General features: G+C 50.4%; 1 protein-coding gene and 1 long non-coding RNA gene across 2 annotated transcripts in view; one reads left to right on the top strand and one right to left on the bottom strand.

Moving 5' to 3' along the window:
• Positions 1-1,033: 1,033 nt before the first annotated feature.
• Positions 1,034-2,061, bottom strand: LOC131510074 (uncharacterized). Its single transcript, XR_009260891.1, has 2 exons — positions 1,932-2,061; positions 1,034-1,421 (listed from the first exon to the last, which is right to left on the bottom strand). It is a non-coding gene; the product is annotated as an uncharacterized LOC131510074 (long non-coding RNA).
• DNAH1 (dynein axonemal heavy chain 1) overlaps positions 2,046-21,259 on the top strand; it is a 78,470-nt gene continuing 59,256 nt past the window's right edge. The window contains exons 1-8 of the mRNA XM_058726697.1: positions 2,046-3,934; positions 8,205-8,559; positions 9,589-9,661; positions 10,833-11,007; positions 11,626-11,782; positions 12,729-12,861; positions 15,210-15,371; positions 15,958-16,210. Of these exons, the coding sequence (XP_058582680.1) occupies positions 8,224-8,559; positions 9,589-9,661; positions 10,833-11,007; positions 11,626-11,782; positions 12,729-12,861; positions 15,210-15,371; positions 15,958-16,210 (1,289 nt within the window). The 5' untranslated portion in view covers positions 2,046-3,934; positions 8,205-8,223. The remainder of the gene's footprint in view (positions 3,935-8,204; positions 8,560-9,588; positions 9,662-10,832; positions 11,008-11,625; positions 11,783-12,728; positions 12,862-15,209; positions 15,372-15,957; positions 16,211-21,259) is intronic.

Here is a 21,259-nt window from a genome sequence, read left to right as displayed (position 1 = left end):
TGCAGGCCTCAGCAAGTTTTGTGGACTCCACTGTGCAGATGGAAAAACTGAGGCCTAGCAAGGGAAGAGACTTGCCCAGTGAGTCAGCAGCAGAACCCAGGCCTCCTGCCCTGTTCATAGAACTTTCTAGGGGTGGGTCAGAATGGTTGTCTGGTCCCCAGACTCAATAAACTCAGGATCCCTGGAGAAGGGAGGTGGGGGCACTTGGTGGGTCATGGAACCATGATGATGAGGCCATCCCCAGTCTGCCAAGAAATCATTCAGTCAGTGTTCAGTGCTCAGTGAGTTCCTTGGGGCCAAGGGGAAATCAGAGGCACTCAGAGCCTAATTATGACAAACAGCTTCCTGTGTAGGGGTCTATCACTGGGACCCCCTCTTGGCCCCTGCTCCTGGAGAGTGGAAACTCAACATCCTGGACCCTGTTTTGGGGATGGTCTGGAATTTCAGGTCAGAGGGAGGTAGGCTGGGGAAGAGGGTGTGAAGGTGAGACTGTGTACAGCTGGTCGATGGTCACCATCTCCGGGGTGGTGGCTCTCATGTGTGTTATTGTTTCCTAGTTATCTCCCTAAGGGTTCTTCTAGGACTCATCGATCGGCAGGGCTGCTGGGAAAAGCAGCACCCCCACCCCCATCCCCCACCATTCCTGCTGTTCAAGCCCACCCTCCAGTTGGGTGACACAGCAGTGACCAATGTATGGTTGCCTATCAAGGTGTACTGACCATGGTCCTTTGGGCCCCTGAAGAGAGTATAAGCGTGTTTTGTGGGCTGAGGCAATCAGGGAGGGCTTCCTGAGGAGGTGTGGCCTGAGATGGGATGGGAAGTTGTAGAAAAACTGAGAGGGAGGAAATTCTCACTAGGAAGCTCCACGTGAGTACAGGTGGCAATGGGTTTGGGCTGGGGGCTAGGATGAGGCCTCAGCATTCACGGGTCAGGGGTCCTCAATCTTCCAGTCTCCCAGGAACTCCTACTCCTCCCTGAGCGCTGGGCTTTTAAGGTCTTATCTGTCAAGCTGACCTCATGGATCCAAGGAGAATTAATTTGTCTCCATTTTTATTCATCAAAGAAAGTTCTGGTCAGAGCTGCTGAAGCCAGCTGGCCAATGACAGAGAAGGGGGAAGGTCAGAGGCAGCCTAGGGAGAGCGGTGAACCACAAACCTCGCCTAGCCCTCTGACAGCCCCCATGTCTGTGACTCAGTTTCTCTTAGCAGCTCAGAGCCCCTGGCTTAGAAAACCAGAGGGAGATCTTGGGGGCCCAAGAGGCGGCTGGGGGCTGGTGGGGAGTGGATAGCTCCAGCCATCCTGTCTGGATGCCTGTCGCCCTCTGTTCCGGCTGGCCGGCCACATGAAGGGCTCATTCTGCTGTCTATTCACACGGGACTTTCATCTCCGCTGCCAGTGAAGCATTGCTCCCAGCTTCAGCACTGCCAGCAGGGAGGCACAGGGGAGGGGGAGCCAAGGATTGCCATGCCCTCAGACCTCTTGCCCAAAAGGCATGAGCCTAGGTGCCCTAAACAGTCTGCTTGCCCAAGCTCTAAGTTTCCAGGCTACCAGAGATGGGTACAGGACCCCCACTCACAAGCTCTTGCAGGAACCCAGTCTTTCCTATTTCAACAAGAGCAAGGCTGGCTTCCCTTCCAGCCCCCAGAGAACAGAGCAAAAGATTGCCCTCCCACCACAGGGTAGGTGGGATCCCTGGCGGGGGGTGGGGTGGGGGTAGGTCATGGCTCAGCCCCTTGTTCCTCCCTCAGGGAACAAGTAAGTGTGGTGGCATCCAGGGCAGGGCAGGAAAAGCAAAGCCTAAACCCATGCTCAACCACTGGAGAAGATGGAGGCATTAGAGGGTGGACACTTGAGACCCAAGAGAGCAGGGGCTGACCCCAGTGTCCTGCCAGGGAGGGAGGGAGGCAGTCATACCCACCGCCCACACTTACAGAGGGGCAGAGTCGAGGTGGCAGGACTGCTGGGAGAAGCAGACCCCCTGGCCCCCATGCCCCAGGTAAGGGACACAGCAGTGACTATCTCATGGTGGGGAGTGGGGGATCTGTGGGCTGGACCTTCTGAGAGTAGACCCTTCCTGCAGTGGCCTATCCATTTGTCTGGCAGCCATGGCCCCTGTGACATCATCAACCCACTGCGTTGCTTGGCAACTTTCCAGGATTAGCACTCTGCCCCTGTCATCCCTGACGTCCCACCATGGGCTGATGTTGCCCTGGCAACCCGGATGGGTACTGCAGCTTTTTGGACAGCTGTACCCAGTGTGGGAAGTGCCAGGAAAAATCCAGGAAGCAGGTGCCTCTTTCTAGGTCGAACAGGGTACACAGCCTATCCCCAGACCCACAAAGGAGCCAGGCTGTCCTAAGCAGGGCTTTGAGGGTTTTTGTCTCCTCAAAGAGCTTTGGTCAGCTTTGCCTCCAATCCCCCTTATACCCTTTCCTTCCTCCCACGATGATCACTAAGCACCTACTGTGTGAATGCCAACAAGAAAAGCAAATAACACTACAGTTTGAGCTTAGGGAAAGTTGCACCAACATTGGATCTTGAAGGATGAATAGGAGTTGGCCAGGGGTAGGAGTTGGTGGAGAGAGGTGTTCTGGACAGAGGAAGCAGAAACCTGTACGAAGGCCAAATCACTGTCTCCAGCCACAGCTTACACTCTGCCTCTGGACTCCTCATGGCCTGGCCTCTCTGGCTCTCTCTTTCAACAGACATTTTAAGGCAGAAACCAGTTTAAATCTGAATGCTCAGTGCCCAGCACTGGCTTGACACTAAGCTAGCATAACTAAAATGTCAAATAGAATTGGACATTTGTTTAATGAATCTCGGGTCCTCCTACCTCCCTCTACACCGACCTGCCTCACCAAGCCTCAGTTTCCCCATCTATGAAATGGGGCCAATGCGGAGAAAGCTCTCTGGGTAAGGGTTCTCAGGTTGAGGTGGGATGGTTTTTAAATTTTCTTTTGGTTTGTAACCCACCTCTTACCCTGACCCTCTCCCCCCACTCCCCCCCCCCCCCCCCCCGCCAAATGTTTAAGACTAGTGCAGTGGACATCAGTAAACGTTTATATCTCTCAGTTGTCAGTATTGGACCATTTTTGCTTCATCTCCTAACTATACTTATCTATATATAAATCTAGCCAAACCATTTGAAAGGAAGTCACAGCAGCGGATATCCTGACATTTGTCCTGAAATTCTCCAGCCCACATCAGTTAAGACAGGGACAGTCTCCTATACAACCACAATATCATTTTTCACATCTAAGAAAATTAACAAAAATTCAATATCCAGGACAGACAGGAGGATCAAAGCCTGAACTCATGCCAGGTCCTTGGAGCAGATGGGTGACTGAGGCCAAAGATCGGGGGCAGGAGCACCCACTGCCCACCCTGAGGAGGCTGAGTTGCAGTCTGGTGTGTGTGTGTGTGTGTGTGTGTGTGTGTGTGTGTGTGTGTGTTTCTGTACAAGCTGAACCTCCAGAGAACAGAAGTGACCCTTTTCGCAGCGATCTGACCATCTGGCCCACAGCTGTGGCTTAGATATGAACTTCCTCAATTATTACCCCCAAATTATTCACATAACTTTACTTGTTATTTTATTTATTTTCCCCAGGATTCAATCAAAGTCCTTACCCTGCGTTTGGCTGTTTTGTCTCTTTACTCTAGAAGAGTCAGGGAGGGGAGACAGGTAATGGAGCCTGGGTTTGACAGACTAGAGGGCTGCCACTGTCCCCATCCCGCCGAGGAAAGACGGGAGCACAGGGCGGGAGGAACCAAGTCCCAGCCTGTAGGTGGTGTTGGGCGAGGGGACTTGCAGACCCGGGGAGCGTTCGGGGGCGGAAGTCCCGCCCGCCGCGCGGATGATCCCGCCCCTTAGCAACAGGCCCAGCGTCCCTCCCTAGAGACGGGCCACCAGACCGCACTCTGCTCGTTGGAGCCGGTAAGTCGGTGGCCACCGAGGGGGATGGTTGGGCCAGCAGGGGCAGGGGCACCTCGATAAGGCACAGAAGGCGAGTGGACGGGAAGGAGGACTCCCTTCCGGCCCAGGGTCCACATTCCTGTCTCTGACTGCGCATTCAGTTTCCTGAGCCTCGGCCAGGGGGAAAGGAGTGGGAGACACTTTTAAACAACCTTCCGGGTAAGCCCTGTACTTACTAGACTGACTTTTTGCCCTCCCCCCCGCCCCACACGCGGAGAATGTAGCCACAACTCCCCGCCCTGTGGAAGGCCCCTGCAGGCAAGGAGCCTAAGTCCTTATCAGCCACACAGTTCCTCTCCTGATGCCAACTGCAGCCATAGTCCTCCATGTCCCCATCTGCAAATCCTCAGAGCACCGCCGTCCCTATCTCACAGACTCGTTACAGACATCAGCTTTCTTTCCTTACTTTTCTCACTCATGAAATCATTTGGCAGACACCTTTGAGGCACCTACTCTGTGCCAAGCCTGTGCCAGTCCTGTGCTAGGTGCTGAGGTTCCAGAGACCAACGTCACCCCCGAATTCCTGCATTTGCAGCTCTCACGATCACCTGGCAGGGAGGATAGATGCGCACATACAATACAGGGAGGTGTTCGCTGGAGGGAAGAGCCTCAGACAGATGTAGGAGCACAGAGGGGCTCACATTAGGTGAGTACTCCAAAAAGGCGGAGAGAACCCCACGCCTGTCAGGGTTATTGCCATCCACAGTAGTAGTGTTTGCCAGGTAGCCCCCACAAGGGAAGAGACTTCAAAAATCCTTTAAGCCACAGATCTATTAGATGACATCTTACACAGAACCTGGTATGTGAAACAGATACAGGGTCTTTGCTGAATCCAAGGTTGGGTGGCTCTGAATTTCTTCTGCTTTGGCCCTCCTCCCCACAAGCACTCACCAAAGAACCTCAGGGCTCTTTGGTGCAGTTTGAGAACCACTGTGGTGTTGCTTAGGGACATGGATCTTTGGGTCAGCCAGAAGTGAAGACCTCAGTTTCCCTTCTGGTTCTGTCAGTTCTTGGCTGTGTGTCCTTTGCGAGTTTCTTGACTTCTCTGGACCTTCATTTCCTTGTTTGTGGATTGGTGATGGTAGTAGTATGTGTCGTGAGGATCAAACCCCCTTGTTCATTTGTGTCCATCCAGCCAGTGCCTGGTGGGTGGTTGGGTCACATGGGGTTGAATGTCACTGAATCCAACCTGAAGCTTCTTCTGACTCAAGCAATTAGAACTCCCAGGTGGTCTGACTGGGGAGAAAGAATGCCTCGGTTTAAATTCCACCTGTGCCTCTTGCTGGCTGGCTGAACTTGCACAGGTCCCTTAACCTCTCTGAACCTCATTTGCCCTACCTCTGAGAAATGAGGATAGTCTCAGTTCTCACCTCAGAGGTTTGAACGAGATGTTGAACAAACTACATGTAAGCCCCTAATAGCATTCACCATTCCCACACACTGTGTCTGCTGGGGCCACCCCTGCCATCTTACTGGTCAGTTTCCTCATGTAAGAGGGGAGAGTGCCCAGAGTGAGCAGCAGAGGCTTGCTGGTAACCATGTACTCACCCTCTTACCAGCCCCACTCATTCCCACATAGAGGCAGCCATCACTGGTGGGGCTGATAGGAGACAGAGGTGGATCTATCTGTGAATGTCACAGGTCCTGTGCACACCAGCAATGCACAGGTGCCTAGAGCTGGGGTGGGATGGGAAGGGAGCCGTGGATCTTTGTAAAGGGCTGAGGGATGGAGGAGAAACAGGATTCTGAGTTTGCAGCTTGCTCTCGTGCCTTCCTTCATGGAACATGTCTGTATGGATCCCCCACTGCCAGACTTCTTGGAGGGAGTTGGCTCATGGGAGAAAAAAAAAACCAACACAGGCTCCTTTTGCCTCCAGTAACACTGTGCTTTCCTGGACATTTCTGCATCTGTCATCTTGGCTGAGCCTGATGACACACCAGTTCAGCAGCCCAACATATTCAAGCACATTTGAGAGCTGGGGAAACCAGGGAGTGGGATGCCCTCCTGTGGAGTGGGGACCCCGCCTCTCCAAGAACTGCCCTGTTTGGTGATTTTGTTCAAAGATGAGCAGACATCTTTGCGTTTGCAGCCATGATGGAGCTGAGCCCCAGTGGGTCCTCTGTCCGTTAGGGTGCTCTGGGAAGGGCTGGTGACTGTCAGATGGGTAGGCCAAACTCAACATTGTTTTTAGGGCCTGCCCCATGAGGTGGCTGACTACCAGGGAATGGGTTCAGGGAGCCGAGTTCTAGTAGGACACTGGTTAGAAACTGGTCAGCCTCTGGGCTCAGAGTATGGGCCTTCCTGCCAGAGCCCTATCTGGCCTTTCATGGGCCCTAAAGTGGTCTTGCCAGCTCACCACCTCCTTCTTACAAATGGACTCAGCACTTCAGGCTGCTTCAGCACTGCTGGGTAGCTTTGATCCAGACAGTCCTGGCTGCCCATCCCGCCTTTCAGGTCAGTCCAGACAGGATTACCCTGCAGTGATCCAACAGGAAGCCTACACCAGCCAGGCATGCTTAAAATGGAGACAACAGGGCACGAAACACCCAGCCAACAGAGCAGCTTATACCGTGAACTCCTGGCTGCTTTGTCGTAGTGTGCAGGGGTTGGGAAATGGGATGGGGCCAGAGGAGACGGTGATGCTTGGGTCAGGGTATTCTTTTGTTAAGATACCCTCTCTTATTTATTTATTTATTTATTTATTTATTTATTTATTTATTTATTTATTTTTTAAAAAGATTTGTTCGTTTATTTATTTATTTATTTTTAATATAATTTATCGTCAGGTTGGCTAACATACCGTGTATATGGTGTGCTCTTCGTTTTGAGGGTAGATTCCCATGATTCATTGCTTACATACAACACCCAGTGCTCATCCCAACAGGTGCCCCCCTCAATGCCCATCACCCATTTTCTCCTCTTCCCCACCCCTCCCCCATCAACCCTCAGTTTGTTCTCTGTATTTAAGAGTCTCTTACGGTTTGCCTCCCTCCCTATTTGTAACAAGATACCCTCTCTTTTTTTTTTTTTTTTTAAATTTTTTTTTTTTTCAACATTTTTTATTTATTTTTGGGACAGAGAGAGACAGAGCATGAACGGGGGAGGGGCAGAGAGAGAGGGAGACACAGAATCGGAAACAGGCTCCAGGCTCCGAGCCATCAGCCCAGAGCCTGACGCGGGGCTCGAACTCACGGACCGCGAGATCGTGACCTGGCTGAAGTCGGACGCTTAACCGACTGCGCCACCCAGGCGCCCCAGCCTCTCTTTTTAAATGACATTGTTATTGAGATAATTATAGACTCACTCCCTTTTTATTTTTGTACCTGCATTACATGAAAACCTCTTCATCACCATACCCTTGTCCAAATCTCTTATAACCCTGCCCTGACCAAGGATTTCCCCCAGTGATACGTTTTGAGGTAGCCAAAAGCAAGAGCGGCTTGGCAAGGGCTTGCTCAGCCTGTAGTAAGAGTTCTGCAAACCCTTGTCCCTGGGATGGTGGATGTGTATGCAGCCCCGTGGTACATGTGCTGTTCCTGTTGGGGAGACGCAAGGGCATGCATTGCATGAGCTGAACTGACCCTGAGAGCCAGGGCGGCTGAATACCCTTCTGTAACAGCGGGATCTGTGGGTCACGGGAAGGTCAGGATCCCTCCAGGGAGACCATTTAGTCCTCTGGTTCCTGGGTTATGGTGTGGGGCAGACACAGGTGGGGGAGACAGCACGTGGCCCAGCACCTCACAGTAGGGAGAGACAGGGCAGTTCAGTTGGGCTGGGGCACCAGGATTGCCTCCTGCTGAAAGTCATTTTGGGGAAAACCAAACAGGGCCTTTCACTGAGTGAACTCTGGGCCGCCCTCCTCGTCTCCTTTGTGAGTAACCAGGCCTTGCTGTCTAACATGGAGGAGAGGGGGTGAGCAGGTGTAGAAGGACGCACTGGAGCGGGGGCATCTGCAGAGCTTCCCTGACTCCCCTCACTCCGCCCCTGACTCTGGGGGCTCATTTCTCACATGCCACATCCAGGGAAGGCCCTGTTGTCTCCTGGTGGGACCTGCCTGGCACTGCGTGTCTGTGTCTGTCCAAATTAGGAGACCACTTCCTCCCTCTCCACCCTCTGTGTGGCAAGTTGTGGCCGGTTGCAGGATGCAGATGAGGCATCCCTGTGTCCCGGTGCCCCTGGGGGCTGAACAGAAGCCAGCAAGGGCCCAGTGATGCCAGTATCTTCTCCTAGGAGCGCCTCAAGAAGCAGCATGGAGCAGCCTAACAGAGAAGGCTACAGCCCAGGAAGGACCCCTCAGAGCCCAGAGTGCAGCAGTACTCCTGCAGGCCAAGAGTGTAACCTGAAGAGGACCCAGGCAGACCTAGAGTATAACCTGGGGAAGATTCTTCTGGGACCAGATTTTGGCTCCAAGGCTCTAAGCCCTGACCCCAATACCCTGCCTTTACCCCTGCCCCCACCCACGCTCTCAGTCTTGGGGCAGCCCCAGAAGTTGCCCCTGACAGGCACTGATAAGAAGTACCCCCTGATGAAGCAGCGTGGGTACTACTCTGACATCCTCAGCCCTGGAAGCTTGGATCAAATGGGGGTGAGTGTGGTAGCTGTCCCCTACCAAGCCCGAACCCTCTTGTGGGTTCCAGTCACCCTTCCTTCCTTGCTTCCTTCCACCCATCCATCTTGCCATCAGTCCATTTGTTCATTTATCCATCTAGCCATCTGTGTCTAATAATTTGTCCATCCATCCATCCACCCACCATCCACCCACCCATCCATCCTTCTGATCATCTGTCCATCTGTCCCTCCATCCATTTGCCCATTCATTCAACAATTCATTACTGAATATCTCTTATGTGACAGGCCCTGGACTGAGCACTGGTGACAGTGAGGACAAGACATCCATGTCCCTATTGTCATGGGACAATGACTTTGGTGGGGGAATTGTCTCCCAGCTCTGATTGGGTAGGGGGTCCTTGGACAAAGTGGCATACTATGTGTTTACTGGGTGGCTGGGAGGAGGTGTGTTCCAGGCATGGGGAACAGAAGGTACAGAGGCTTGGGAACCCTGACAGGCTCCATGGCCTGTGTAGAGAAGGAGGAGAGAATGTGAGAGGACAGATGGAGGCTTGGGGTAGGGGGAGTATAGACAGGTGATGACCAGGGGAGAGTTCAAAGAGCCCCGTAGTCCTGGACAGCCTTAGGAAAGTTCTAACTAGGATAGGCCAAGAGGGTTAGGGCAAAGATCCATGGATCCCCACTATGCTGGGGGTGCCAGAGTCACCCTTGGTGGGGGAGACATGCACAGAGACACCTGCTGGCCTTGTGGTCCCTCCATCTAGTGGCTCAGCTCCCAGACACAGCAGGAGTGTTCTTAGAGTGAGGAGGGAGCTGTGCAGGATCAGAAGGGGGTGAGGTCAGGGGTGTCCCAAGTGGCTGGAGCTTGTTGCCCACTATGGCCTCTGAATGAGGAATTGTGGAAACTCACTGTTCTGCCCCATTCCCGTGCCCTTGGGTGTTCCCCGGTGGGCTTGGGGGCGACACTTGGCCTTGTGGTCCCTCCCAGGTCCTGCCTGTCCCCAGGATGTTTATACCCCCTTAGAGCTCTGGGATTTGGTTTTAGGAAGTATGCCGTGGTCCCTGCATGAACCAAGATCTCCTGCGGCAGGCCGACCTTGACAAGTTTACTCCAAAAGGTCAGTGCCTAGAAGGGCAGGGTGGATGAGTGGGTGCCATTTAGAAGCAAGACCTCTGGTCTTAGATTGTTTCTACTTGGCTCAGGATCTCAGTTTCCTTAGCTATAAAATGGGGGTAACAAGATATAAGGTGCTTTGCAAGGGCCAAGCTAACGGTTAGTGCTCAGTGAACCACACCTTATGTTCCTCTTAGCTGAGCTGTGACAAGGGCACCACAGTGGGTGAGGCTGCTGAGGGCCAGGGTATCAGTTCTCTGCCCAGCTGGGGACACTAGGGTTTTCACATGTATAAATTACCTTTTCTACCTCCCCTGGAACATGAGCTTGGAGAAGGCCAGGGCTGTGTCTGAGTTTTCCCTGCTGGGACCCCAGTGTCTAGAATAGGGCCTGGCATGGGAAAGTGCCCAGAAGATCTCTGCTGAATGAGGACTCTCCTCCCAGGCTCTGCGCTGAGTCCTGTAAGGACTGGGGCAGGACTGCAGAGTGTGGGGCAGTCTCCGGTGGCAGAGGGGAGAATAGGGTGGCTCCAGGAGAAGCAGCAAGGTGGGTGGGGCCCTGAGTGAGGAATCAGGTGGGAGCCCTCCCACCTGGCTGGCAGACAGGATACCTGCTTCGATCAGGCTCAGAGGTCCCAGCTGTCTGCCTCTCCTCCCCAGCCCCAGGAGAGGCCTGGCTCCTTGCTGACACTGCCCAGATTAGTCCTCTCAGTGCCCACGGACCTCATGGGGTCTGTGAAGCCCCAGAAGTGGCTCAGGAAATATCACATGTATGTGCATTTGTGCGGTGAGCTGAGGATCCAGTCTATTGGGCTGTACCGTCTCACAGACATCTGTGGCCCAGAAAATGCTTACAGAGTACAGATCTAAGGGTTGTGGGGTGCTCCTACCATTCATAGTGGGGTGGGGTGGGGATGCTCGGCAGCTCTGCATCCCCATCCACATGAGGAAAAGCAAGACCAAAACACACCCTCTGGAGGCCCTTGTCCCTCCAGACTTGCCCTCCCTTGGGTGCCTGGTGCCAAATCTGGCTTCTTGTCGCCACTGCCAGCCACAGGCAAGCTCTGAGCTTCCCTTGCCCCAGGGCGCTCATACCCAGTACCTAGCGCTTTGTCTTGGGGCGTGTTGGGCTCTGGCCTGAGCCCCTGACACTTCTGCCTGTGCCTTTGCCTGCAGTCAGAAGTTTTGAGATTCCTGAAGGCTTCGAGGAACATTTGGAACAGCAGCGCTTCGAGTCCACCACCCGGGTGCTCACCCAGACTGACTTCCCACTGCAGGCCTACGAGCCCAAGGTGCAGGTGCCTTTCCTGGTGCTGCCAGGCCAGTGCCCCCGAAAGATTGAGACTGAGAGGTATGGCCAGGTTGGCAGTGGGAGGGCCCATTCCTTTGGGGGGGCGGCATCCACCCAAGTCAAGGAGCGAGGGACAGCAGGCTACTAGGTGACCGTCTTCATGGCAGAGGTTACTAAAATGGGCCTGTGTGCAAATCTTGTACCCTTTGCTTTATTTTTTGTTTTTGTTTTAAGTTTTATTTATTTTGAGAGACACACAGAGAGACAATCCCAAGCAGGCTCCCTGCTGTCGGTGCAGAGGGCTTGAACTCGCAAACCATGAGATCATGACCTGAGCTGAAATCAAGAGTCGGATGCTTAACTGACTGAGCCACCCAGGCGCCTCACCCTTTGGTTTCTTTATAGGAACAAACTGCTTTCCTTGCTGTAGGATTGGGGAGGGTGGCATTTAGGTCAATGTAGTGGAAGTACCAGACAGACACAGGGCAGCCGGGGCCCAAGACATCAGCCCCAGCTACCACACTACTTCCTGATGAATTCCAGAGGGGTGGGGGGCCCTGGAGGCATCCCTGGGCCACACTCTTATCCACCACGACCCTGTGGACCCTTGCTGGCATCCATGAAGCCATCTTAGATGAGCTGAGCTGTCATGAGATTCCCTTGTCCCCCCTCGGCCAGGAGGAAGCGGCTGTACCTGAGTCTGGACATCGAGCAGTTACTGGCTCATGAGGGCATCGACTCTGACAAGCTCATGCCCAGGCACCCAGACCCCCACCACCCCCAGACCATTGAGCAGGGCCATGACCCACTCTTTCCCATCTACCTCCCACTGAAGGTGAGCCTAGTTTCCATAGCAAGCTGATGGTCAGCAGTGGGGGGAAGGGTGGGTGGGAGGGGTACAGGACCCCGGCCGAGAGATCAGACCCGAAAGGGGATCTGTGGGAATCATAAGCACTCACTTGTCAAGCATAATTGGACCTTCCCGCCAGGGGTTTTGATCATCCTAGGCTGGGACAGAAGGGGCCCCAGAACCCCTGAGATGCTGACTCTGCTTTTTGCTTGGGAGCCTGGGGAACCTGTGTATGCAATCTCTGTCCCCCCAGCTCCCAACCTTGAGGCACCAGAAGCAGCCCAGTTGGACTGTGGAGTAGTATATGGAGCTCCCTGACCACTGCTCCTGGACTCACTGAGATGGGGGAACTGAGGTGGAGGAGGGCCTCATTGTAGCTCCTTTGGGATACCGATGGGGAAACTGGGTCCGAGAAGGAGAAAGAGGGAGCATAGCCTGCTCTAGCTTTCACTAGCCTCCCTGCCCTTCCTCTCCCTGACCCTGAGTATGTCTTGCTTGGTGGTCCCTGTGGGGAGGCAGAGCTGAATCCACATCACCCTACTAAGGGTGGCCTCCTGACTACCCTGAATCTCCTTCATTTCTGCATGTAGGTGGAATGCTCAGAAAAATCCAAGGTCCACCTCTTCCCTTGGGCCTGAGCTGGATGATCCTTGGGCAGTGGGAGAGAGAGCTCATATCCTGCTCTGAGTCCCCAAATACCCCTCTGCTTGCATCAGGGTTGCCGGTTGGGTGGGGATCCAGGGTTTCACAGAGCCAGACCCCACAGGCCCCTGTGAATAGTGGGGGAGACATTCAGCCCCATGGCCCTCAGTCTGTAGCTTCTGCATCTGAAGAAGACTTACTTAGGCACCCTCATCTTCTGACACACCCAACCCATTTGGCCCCTTTAGGGGAGAGCTGCCTCCTCCTGACCTCTGCCCATTTCTTCCAGGTATTTGACAATGAGGAGTTTGATTGCCGGACTCCCAGTGAGTGGATCAACATGGGCTTGGAGCCAGGGTCTCAGGACAGGAAACCTGTCCCTGGAAAAGCCCTCCTGCCCACTGATGACATCCTAGGTCATGGTGAGCAGGGCCGGCATGGGTGGGGGGCAGGATCCTGGTCTGTACCATCCCTGTCTGGCAAGCAGCCCAACCATTGACTTCTGGGCTGCCCTAGGGGCTAGCAGCTGTGGGAGGGGAGGGCTCCCACCTTTTGAGGCCTCCCAGCTGGGATACAGACTAAGGGGCTGGCCATATAGAGTCAAAAAATACAAGGACCAGGGATGACATTGTGGGAGGGTTGGGGAAGGGACTGCTGGATGGTGTCTAGTGTTTAAAAAAATCTTTGATTTATTGATAATAAAAAATATGCATGCTTGTTGGAAATGTTCAAATGTGTACAAGGGACACAATTCAAGCCTTCCTTCCTGCCACCTAGAAATCACCATTGCTCTAGCTTTACCTATGGCCTCTCAACTTGCACCTCTGCATGGACAACACACATTCTCATGCTTACACACCTGCTTGCAAACACACATTCACAAGCACACTTACCATCATACTCACACACCATCCCCCACTTCACACACGTTTTCACCACACATACTCACACACCTCCCATCACCCATTCACAGCCACTATCTCCCCCCGCCCCAACACACATACCTGCACTGATGTCCCACAGATGAGCTGTATCTCTGCTTTGTCTGTGTCTGTCCCTCCTTTGGCCCCACATCTGCCCTGGGGCTGTGTTTGCTGCTGTAGGGAACTGAGCCAGGTCGACCTACCTTGGCTGCCTCTGAGTGAGCATCTGAGGAAGATCTGGGTTATGAAGTTGGAGGTTGGAGTTGGCTGCCCCTCTGTGCAGGGCTGAGGGCTGCTCTGCTCCCTGCCCCGTGGTGGACATGCTGCTTTGGGACGGGGAGTGCCCCCCCAACCCCCATGGACTCTGCCCAGGATTGAGAGCCATGCTGGTTGGTTTTAAGACTTCTCAGCCTCCAGGGGGCCCCATAGTAAGTCCATTGAGCAGGCTGTAAGTTTATGTTTCGATTTAAAAACATGTTAATGCTGGAATCAATTTCTCTGAACTAGACAAGAAGCCCAGAATGTTCCCTTTACTTTGGACTTAATTACAAAAATAATTTAACTCAATTGTTCCCAGATCTCCAATTCCTGGCAATAAAACCAGAAAGGGGGGGGGCTGCATTAACCTTAAATGTATCAAGTACCAGCCTCCCGGAAGTGCTTCTGTTTGCCCTCCTTCATGTGGGCCCTGGCCTTGGGCAGTGGCACTGGTGGGAGGGGGGCTGGCAGGGAGCATTTCTGCCAGAGACCTCTGGTTTTCTGCTGGTGCCTTCTTGTGACATCATCTTCTCTAAGTTGAGCCAAGACAGGTCAGCATTTTCCAAAGAGCATTTTCCAAAGAGAAGCATATAGCATCCAGCCAGCATGTTAGCAATTCCTTGGAGTTCCAGCTGTTCTTCCTCAACCCAGGCTGTAGAACCCATCAGCTTATTTTAAGGCACTTCTGCCTTAAAAGGTGTGAGGAGGCTGACCAGAACCAGGACTGGATGCATACATAGTATGACTTCAGGCTCTGTGAGGGACACAAATGGGCTAACAAGTCAGAGGGTGCCTGGGGCAAAGGGACTCTTTGAGGCAGAGATGCTTCTCAGAGGGGAAGCCATTTGAGCAAGGAACAAACTAGCAATGAGGTGACCTGAGCAAAGACTGTTCCAGTCAGAGAGCGTAGCCAATGCAAAGTCTCTGAGGCAGGAGTAAGCTCCAAAGTCACAGGAATAGCCAGACATGCAGTATGGCTGGAGAGACAAAAGTGTAGGTGGTGGCAGGAGATGAGCTGGAGAAGCAGTGCAAAGGCCTGCAGTCCAGGAAGTGAGTGGAAGGCCCATCCTGACCAACAGGCCCTGAGGCCCATTTTGGGACAACTGCAGGGTAGCAATCTTTTACCTTGACCTGACCTGTCCTGATATAAGGGGCCTAAGGGTTCAACTGCCACATGCAGCCCATGGGAAGGGGTTCACTCTGGTCTTGGTCACTTTGAAGGGGTCCAGTTCAGACATGATGAGCTTCACAACTACATCCTCACCAGGTCTCTGTGTGCCTGGGGCTTTCCTGCCTCCCGTTCTAGCCCTGCTGGCCTGTGTCTCTGTCTATCCTGATGGGGTCATGCAGAGCACAGAGACAGAGGGGTCTGGTCCTTCTGGCTCCTCCTGCCACCAGGGGTTCCCCAGAGGCCAGCTCAGCTGGGAGGAAGCAGGATCGCTGCTTTGCTGGAGCTAGAAGGGATCATCCTGGTGGGAGGGAGGCCAGACCAGTGGCCACTGAGACTCGTTCCCTGCGCCTGCTGCCCACACAGAGTCCCCTACCCACCCTACAGCAGAGAGCACTGGTGGGTTCTCCTTCTGTTTCAGAGGACCCCAAAAGTCGGAAGCTGAAGTATGAATGGTGCGATGTCGGTGTCCTGGACTATGACAAGGAGAAGAAGCTGTACCTGGTACACAAGACAGATGAGAACGGCTTGGTGCGAGATGAGACGGGGAAGCCCATTCTGAATGGAGGGGTCACCGCTGAAGGTACAGGCTCTCTGCCCCACCCCATGCAGACCCCCCACTCAGGACCATGACTGAGGCCACCCCCCACCCATGGCACAGCCACATCAGGCCTGAATTCTTCCTTGCTCTGTATGTCCTGTGGCTGTCTGTCCCCTGGCCAGTGAAAACCAGAGGACCCATCATTCAGAGAGAGACCCCAGGAAGGGCAAATGGCCATTATTGGATATGCCTGCCCTGAGCAGCTGATGGTACCACTTGCAACATGATGCAGAGAAGGCATCCAAGGCCCATCAATTAGTGATGTTTACCTTGAGTGTGGCAGCGAGGAGTGGGCACTTCAGCAGCCGCCCCTGTGTGACTGTTTGTCTGTGCACAGATCTTTATGGTTTACAAAGCACTTTCACATCCATCCATGGCCAACTGTGAGGTGGGCAGGGAGAGGAGTGTTGTCATACCCATTCTGCAGATGTGACAGGGTGTCAGAAGAGAGAACCCACTTGTGCAGGGCCACCATGCATCAGTAGCAGAGTCAGGCTAGAGCCCAGTGTTCCAGCCTAGAGAGTCTGACTGTGTTGTGTGTTCCCTTTTCTCTCCCACCTGGCCCCAGGAAGGCACCCCCTCCTCGCCTGCCAGTACTGGGTGCCTCGGATCCAGCTTCTCTTCTGCGCTGAGGACCCACGCGTGTTCACGCAGCGTGTGGTCCAGGCCAACGCCCTGCGCAAGAACACAGAGGCTCTGCTGCTATACAATCTGTACGTGGACTGCATGCCCTCTGAGGGCCACCAGCTCATCAATGAGCAGAGCCTGAGCAAGATCAAGCAGTGGGCCATGAGCACACCCCGGATGCGCAAAGGGCCCTCGTGAGTCTCCACTAGACCCTTCATTATGCCCACTTCCTCCAGGAGCCCAGAGGGCAATGCTCCCTCCGTGCTCACCTGTGGGCCACGTTGCCCACTGCACTGTGGACTTCTTGGCCCCAAGTCATGGCTTTTTCATCTCCAGATCTCTCATTATCAGTATCAACTCATGGATTCTTATTCAAAGGGACAGAACCTGTTACTACTGTTTTTTATTTTGGTGCCCAAATTGTCCCAGATTTGGCCAGAGAGAGCCTCCTCAAGCTGATATATTCCTATCGTTCTTTGAGTATGTCTTTAATTTGGGGCATAGCAAGAAGTGCTGGGCTCATCTTGTACTTCTCCAGACCCAGCCCTGAAATCAGCTATTTCTCCAAGAACCCCTGGTTCCTTTCAGTGGGGGAGTTTAAAAACCAAGATCTGGGCGTTAGATATGCTCATTGCTACTGGGAAATCATTGCTGTGAGGCTCTTAGGCCAGACAAATCTGGGGAATATATATATTATTATACTATGTTATACTATTATTATATTACATTGCATTAAATTGCATATTACACCCCCCCACACACACACACCCATGTCTAATTCTTTCTGTCTGTTAAAAACCATGGATTCCTAATGATACCTTCAAATTGACCCCAACACCACATGGCTCACTCTCACTTATACATATTTCTTACTTATAGAAGAAAACTAGCTCCCATTGTTCATAGTATATTTATTTGCTCAGTCCTAGAATATACAGAAAGTAATTTCAAACTGCTAATTCATACTCTTTGGAAGAAAAACCTTACTAAGTAAGGTTTTGTCTCTTTACCCTGGGGGCATTTAGTATTAATGTCGCTATATTCAAGCGACTTGGTTTAGTTCTCCACCCCCTTCAGTGGGATATGTTTATTTGATGAAATACAATGTGGTGGTGGTCCATTTGTTTTATGTATATAATGTATATATTCTGTGTATCTGTTTCTCTCACTGATACGTAATATTCATAAAGGTATCCTCGGATCTGTCACTCTCCACCCCCATTCATTGTATCCTATCCACATCTTCCCTGTCCACCCTGTCCCCACCACATGCCCATAGTTAACCAGTAGCACTAGCTTCTGGCTTATCCTTTCTGTATTTCTTCTTGTACAAATGAGCATGTATATTTTCTTATACACCATTCCTTCTTACTTGAAGGGCAGCACACTGTAGATACCCTTTTGTCCTTTGCCTTTCTCACTTACATACATCCTGGACATCAATCCCTACTCGTTCACTGAGATTTCCTTCATCCTTTTTTTATGGCTGCATAGTAGTCTATTGTGTGAATGTGCCCTGTACCATCATTCACTCAACCGTTCTCTAATATATAGGCATTTAGGTCATTTCCGACCGTTTGCGATTACAAACAGTACTGCAGTGAAAAACCCTGTGCATTTATATGTTCATATTGTCCTGGGGATAGCTTCAGGGTAAATTGCGAGAAGCAGGATTGCTAGGTCAAAAGATAAGAGCAGATGTAGTTTTTCAGCTGTTGCCAAATTTCCCTCCGCAAGCGTTGTGCCATCTCGCTTACCTGCCAGCAGTGTGTGAGCGCCATTCCCCCCACAGCCTTGCCAAGAGTCTGTTGTCATGCTGTGTGATTTTCTGCCAGTCTGGAAGATAAGTAAGGTAAATCAGTCTGATACGTGTTTTCCATCTTTTCATGTGATTAAGGGCACCTTTTACATATTTTTGTGACTCGTCTATTCATGTCTTTTGCCCATTTTTTTCTCTCAGGCTTTTGGGCTTTTCCTCCCTCTGATTTTGAGCTCTTTCTATATTAGGGATATCCTTCATCTGTGATGTATGTTGTAAATATTTTCTCCTGGTTTGTCAGTTGTATTTTGACTTTGCTTGTGGTAATTTTTGTAATATAACTTGTAAAATATTTATCTAATCAATGTTGTTAATCATCTCTTCTATTACATCTGGATTTTGAGTCACAGTTAGATGGCCTTTCCCCACCGTGAGGGTTTCTTCTAGTACTTACATGGTTTCATATCCTTGTTCCATCCTTATTTTTTTAATGTTTATTTATTTATTTTTGAGAGAGAGAGAGAGAGAGAGAGAGAGTGCATGTGAGCAATAGTGTGGGAGGGGCAGAGAGAGAGAGAGAGAGAGAGAGAGAGAATCCCAAGCAAGCTCCATGGTTTCAGCCCAGAGCTGATACAGAGCTCTGTCTCATGAATGTGAGATCATGACCTGAGCCAAAATCAAGAGTTGAACTCTTAGCCAACTGAGCCACCCAGGAGCCCATCCTTATGTATGGTATGTGGTATGGATCCAATTTTATCTTTTTCTAAATGACCAGCATTTATTAAGTGGTTTATTAAACACCCATCAGCATTTATTAAAACCTCCATCTGTGTCCCAGTGATTCAAGATGCTACCTTTTTCATACAGTAATTTTCAGATGCAGTCAGGTCTATGTTTGGACTTTCTCCTCTCTTCCACTGTCCCATTTGTCTATTTGTGCAGTTGGACTGTGGTTTAATTATGGATGTTTTACAGCATTTTTTAATGTCTTGTAGGACCAGCCCCCACTTTTGTAGCTTTTCCCTTTCAGTGTTTTCTTGGCTATTCTGGCATGTTTTATTTGTTTGTTTTAACTAGTTATTTCTTAAAACTATGGCAAAATAGACATAATGTAAAAATTACCATTTTAACCATTTTTAAGTGTGCAGATCAGTGGAATTAAGTGCATTCACATTGTTGTGCAACTATCACCACCATCCATCCACAGAACTTTGCGAAACTCTGTACTCGTTAAACAGTAACTCCCTATTCCCGTTGCCCTCCAGTCCCTGGCAACCACCGTTCTACCTTCTGTCTCTGTGAATCGTACAGGATTTGACCTTTTGTGTCTGGCTTATTTCACTGAGCACAGTGTCTTCTCGGTTCATCACGTTGTAGTGTGCGTCGGAATCTCTTTCCATTCAAAGGAAAAAAATTCCTTTTAATGTTCCATTGTATGCACGTACTGCATGTTAGGTATCCTTTCATCTGTTGATGGGCACTTGGGCTGCTTCCATCTTTTGGTTCTTGTGCACAATGCGAGTATAGGTGTACAAATCTCTCCTTGTGTCCCTACCTTCAGTTCTTGTGGGTGTATACCCAGAAGTGGACTAGCTATCCATATGATAATTCTATTTGTTGCTGTTGTAAACAGCATTATGTTATTTCATAATCATAATGTTAACTCTGCAATCTAACTAGATTTGAAGGGGGGTAAGGAAAACACGGAACCAAAGAGCTGCAGTGAGAGCACTGATTATAGGCTATTATGAGCATATGGGAGAAGGAACAGTCTTGTAGTTAAGAGAAAGCACACATCAAATTTATTAGGGTTGTCCACACTTGGCAATGGTGAGCTTCTTGCCGGTCTTGCCATCACTGGACCCAAAGCACTCCTTGGTTTCCATGGTATTTATGCCCTCTCTCACCTTGCCAAAGGTCACATTCTTGCCACCCAAATATTCAGTCTTAGTAGTGTGAATGAAAAACTGGGAACTGTTTGTGTTGGGTCCAGCAATTGCTGTGGATGAGACACCAGGATCTGTGTGCTTCAGGATGAAATTCTCATCATCAGGTTTCTTCCTCTAGATGGACTCGCTACCAGTGCTGTTATGACATGTGAAGCCACCACCCTGGCGTATAAACCCTGGAATAATTCTGTGAAAGCAGGAACCTTTATAAGCAAATCCATTTTGCTCCAGTCCTCAGAGCACAAAAGTTTTTGGCTATATTTGGAACTTTGCAAATGGCTCAAAGGATACGTGGCCCAAGGGCTCATGGTTGATGGCAAATGTCGAAGACCATCATGGAGTTGACCGTGACGGGGTGGCACAGGGCAGCTCTTGGTGGCGTCAGCAGTATTTGCAAAGCCCTATTTTTAATTTTTGGGACACCATCATCCAGCTGCCTTAGCAGCTGCACTGTTTTATATTCTCACCAGCAGGGCACAAAAGTTCGAATTTCTTCACATCCTCACCCAACGTTTCTTTTCTTGTTGTTTTCTCTGTATAATAGTCATCCAAATGGATGTGAAGTGGTATTCCATTTTGGTTTTAATTTGCATTTCTCTAACAATTAGTGATGTTGGCATCTTTTCATGTGTTTATTGGCCATTTGTAGATCCTTCTTTGGAGAAATGTCTATTAACTATCTTTGCCCATATCTGAATCTAGTTGTTTGGTTTTTGTTGTTGAGTGTTATGAGTTGTCTATATATTCTGGATACCAATCCCTTATCAGATATGAGATACTTTCTCCCATTTCATGGTTTGCCTTTTTATTCTGTCGATCGTGTCCTTTATGTTACCAGGACACAAGGCTTTTCTTTTGCTGAATTCTGATTCGTCTTTTTTTCTTTTGTTCCCTTTGTCATAGCCAGGAGATCATTGCCAAGTCCAGTATCATGAAGCTTTTCCCGATGTGTTCTAAGAGTTTTATAGTTTTAGCTCTTACATTAGAGTTTTGATCCATTTTGAGTTAATTTTTGTATATGGTATTACATAAGAGTCCAACTTTCTTCTTTTGCATGTGGATATCCAGTTTTCTCAGCACAATGTGTGGAAAAGACTGTTCTTTCCCCCATTAAATGGTCTTGGCACCCCTGTAAAAAATCATTTGACCCATATATATTCCAGAAGTTATTTCAGAACTATTTATTCTATTCCTTTGGTCTATATGTCTTTATGCCAGCAGTATACTGTTTTGATTACTGCAGCTTTACAGTAAGTTTTGAAATCAGGAAGTGTGAGTCTTCCCACTTTGTTCTTTTTTTAAGATCGTTTGGCTATTTGGGTCCCTTGAGATTCCATATGAATTTTAGGATGGATTTTTCTATTTTTGCAAAAAATGTTGGGATTTTGATTGGAATTTGCATGCTTATTTTCCCATGAGCCTTGTATCAAATCCTCTAGGTCCAGTTTAAAAACACTTAGTATTTTTTATGGGGTTTCATTATATTTTTTAATTACCTTACATATAACTGACATCTTTAGAATCTTGAACTGTCC

Source organism: Neofelis nebulosa, chromosome 4, assembly GCF_028018385.1.
Source record: "Neofelis nebulosa isolate mNeoNeb1 chromosome 4, mNeoNeb1.pri, whole genome shotgun sequence".
NCBI classification, from domain to species: domain Eukaryota; kingdom Metazoa; phylum Chordata; class Mammalia; order Carnivora; family Felidae; genus Neofelis; species Neofelis nebulosa.
The sequence above is the reverse complement of the archived record's forward strand: the minus strand, read 5'-3'. Positions and strand labels throughout refer to the sequence as shown.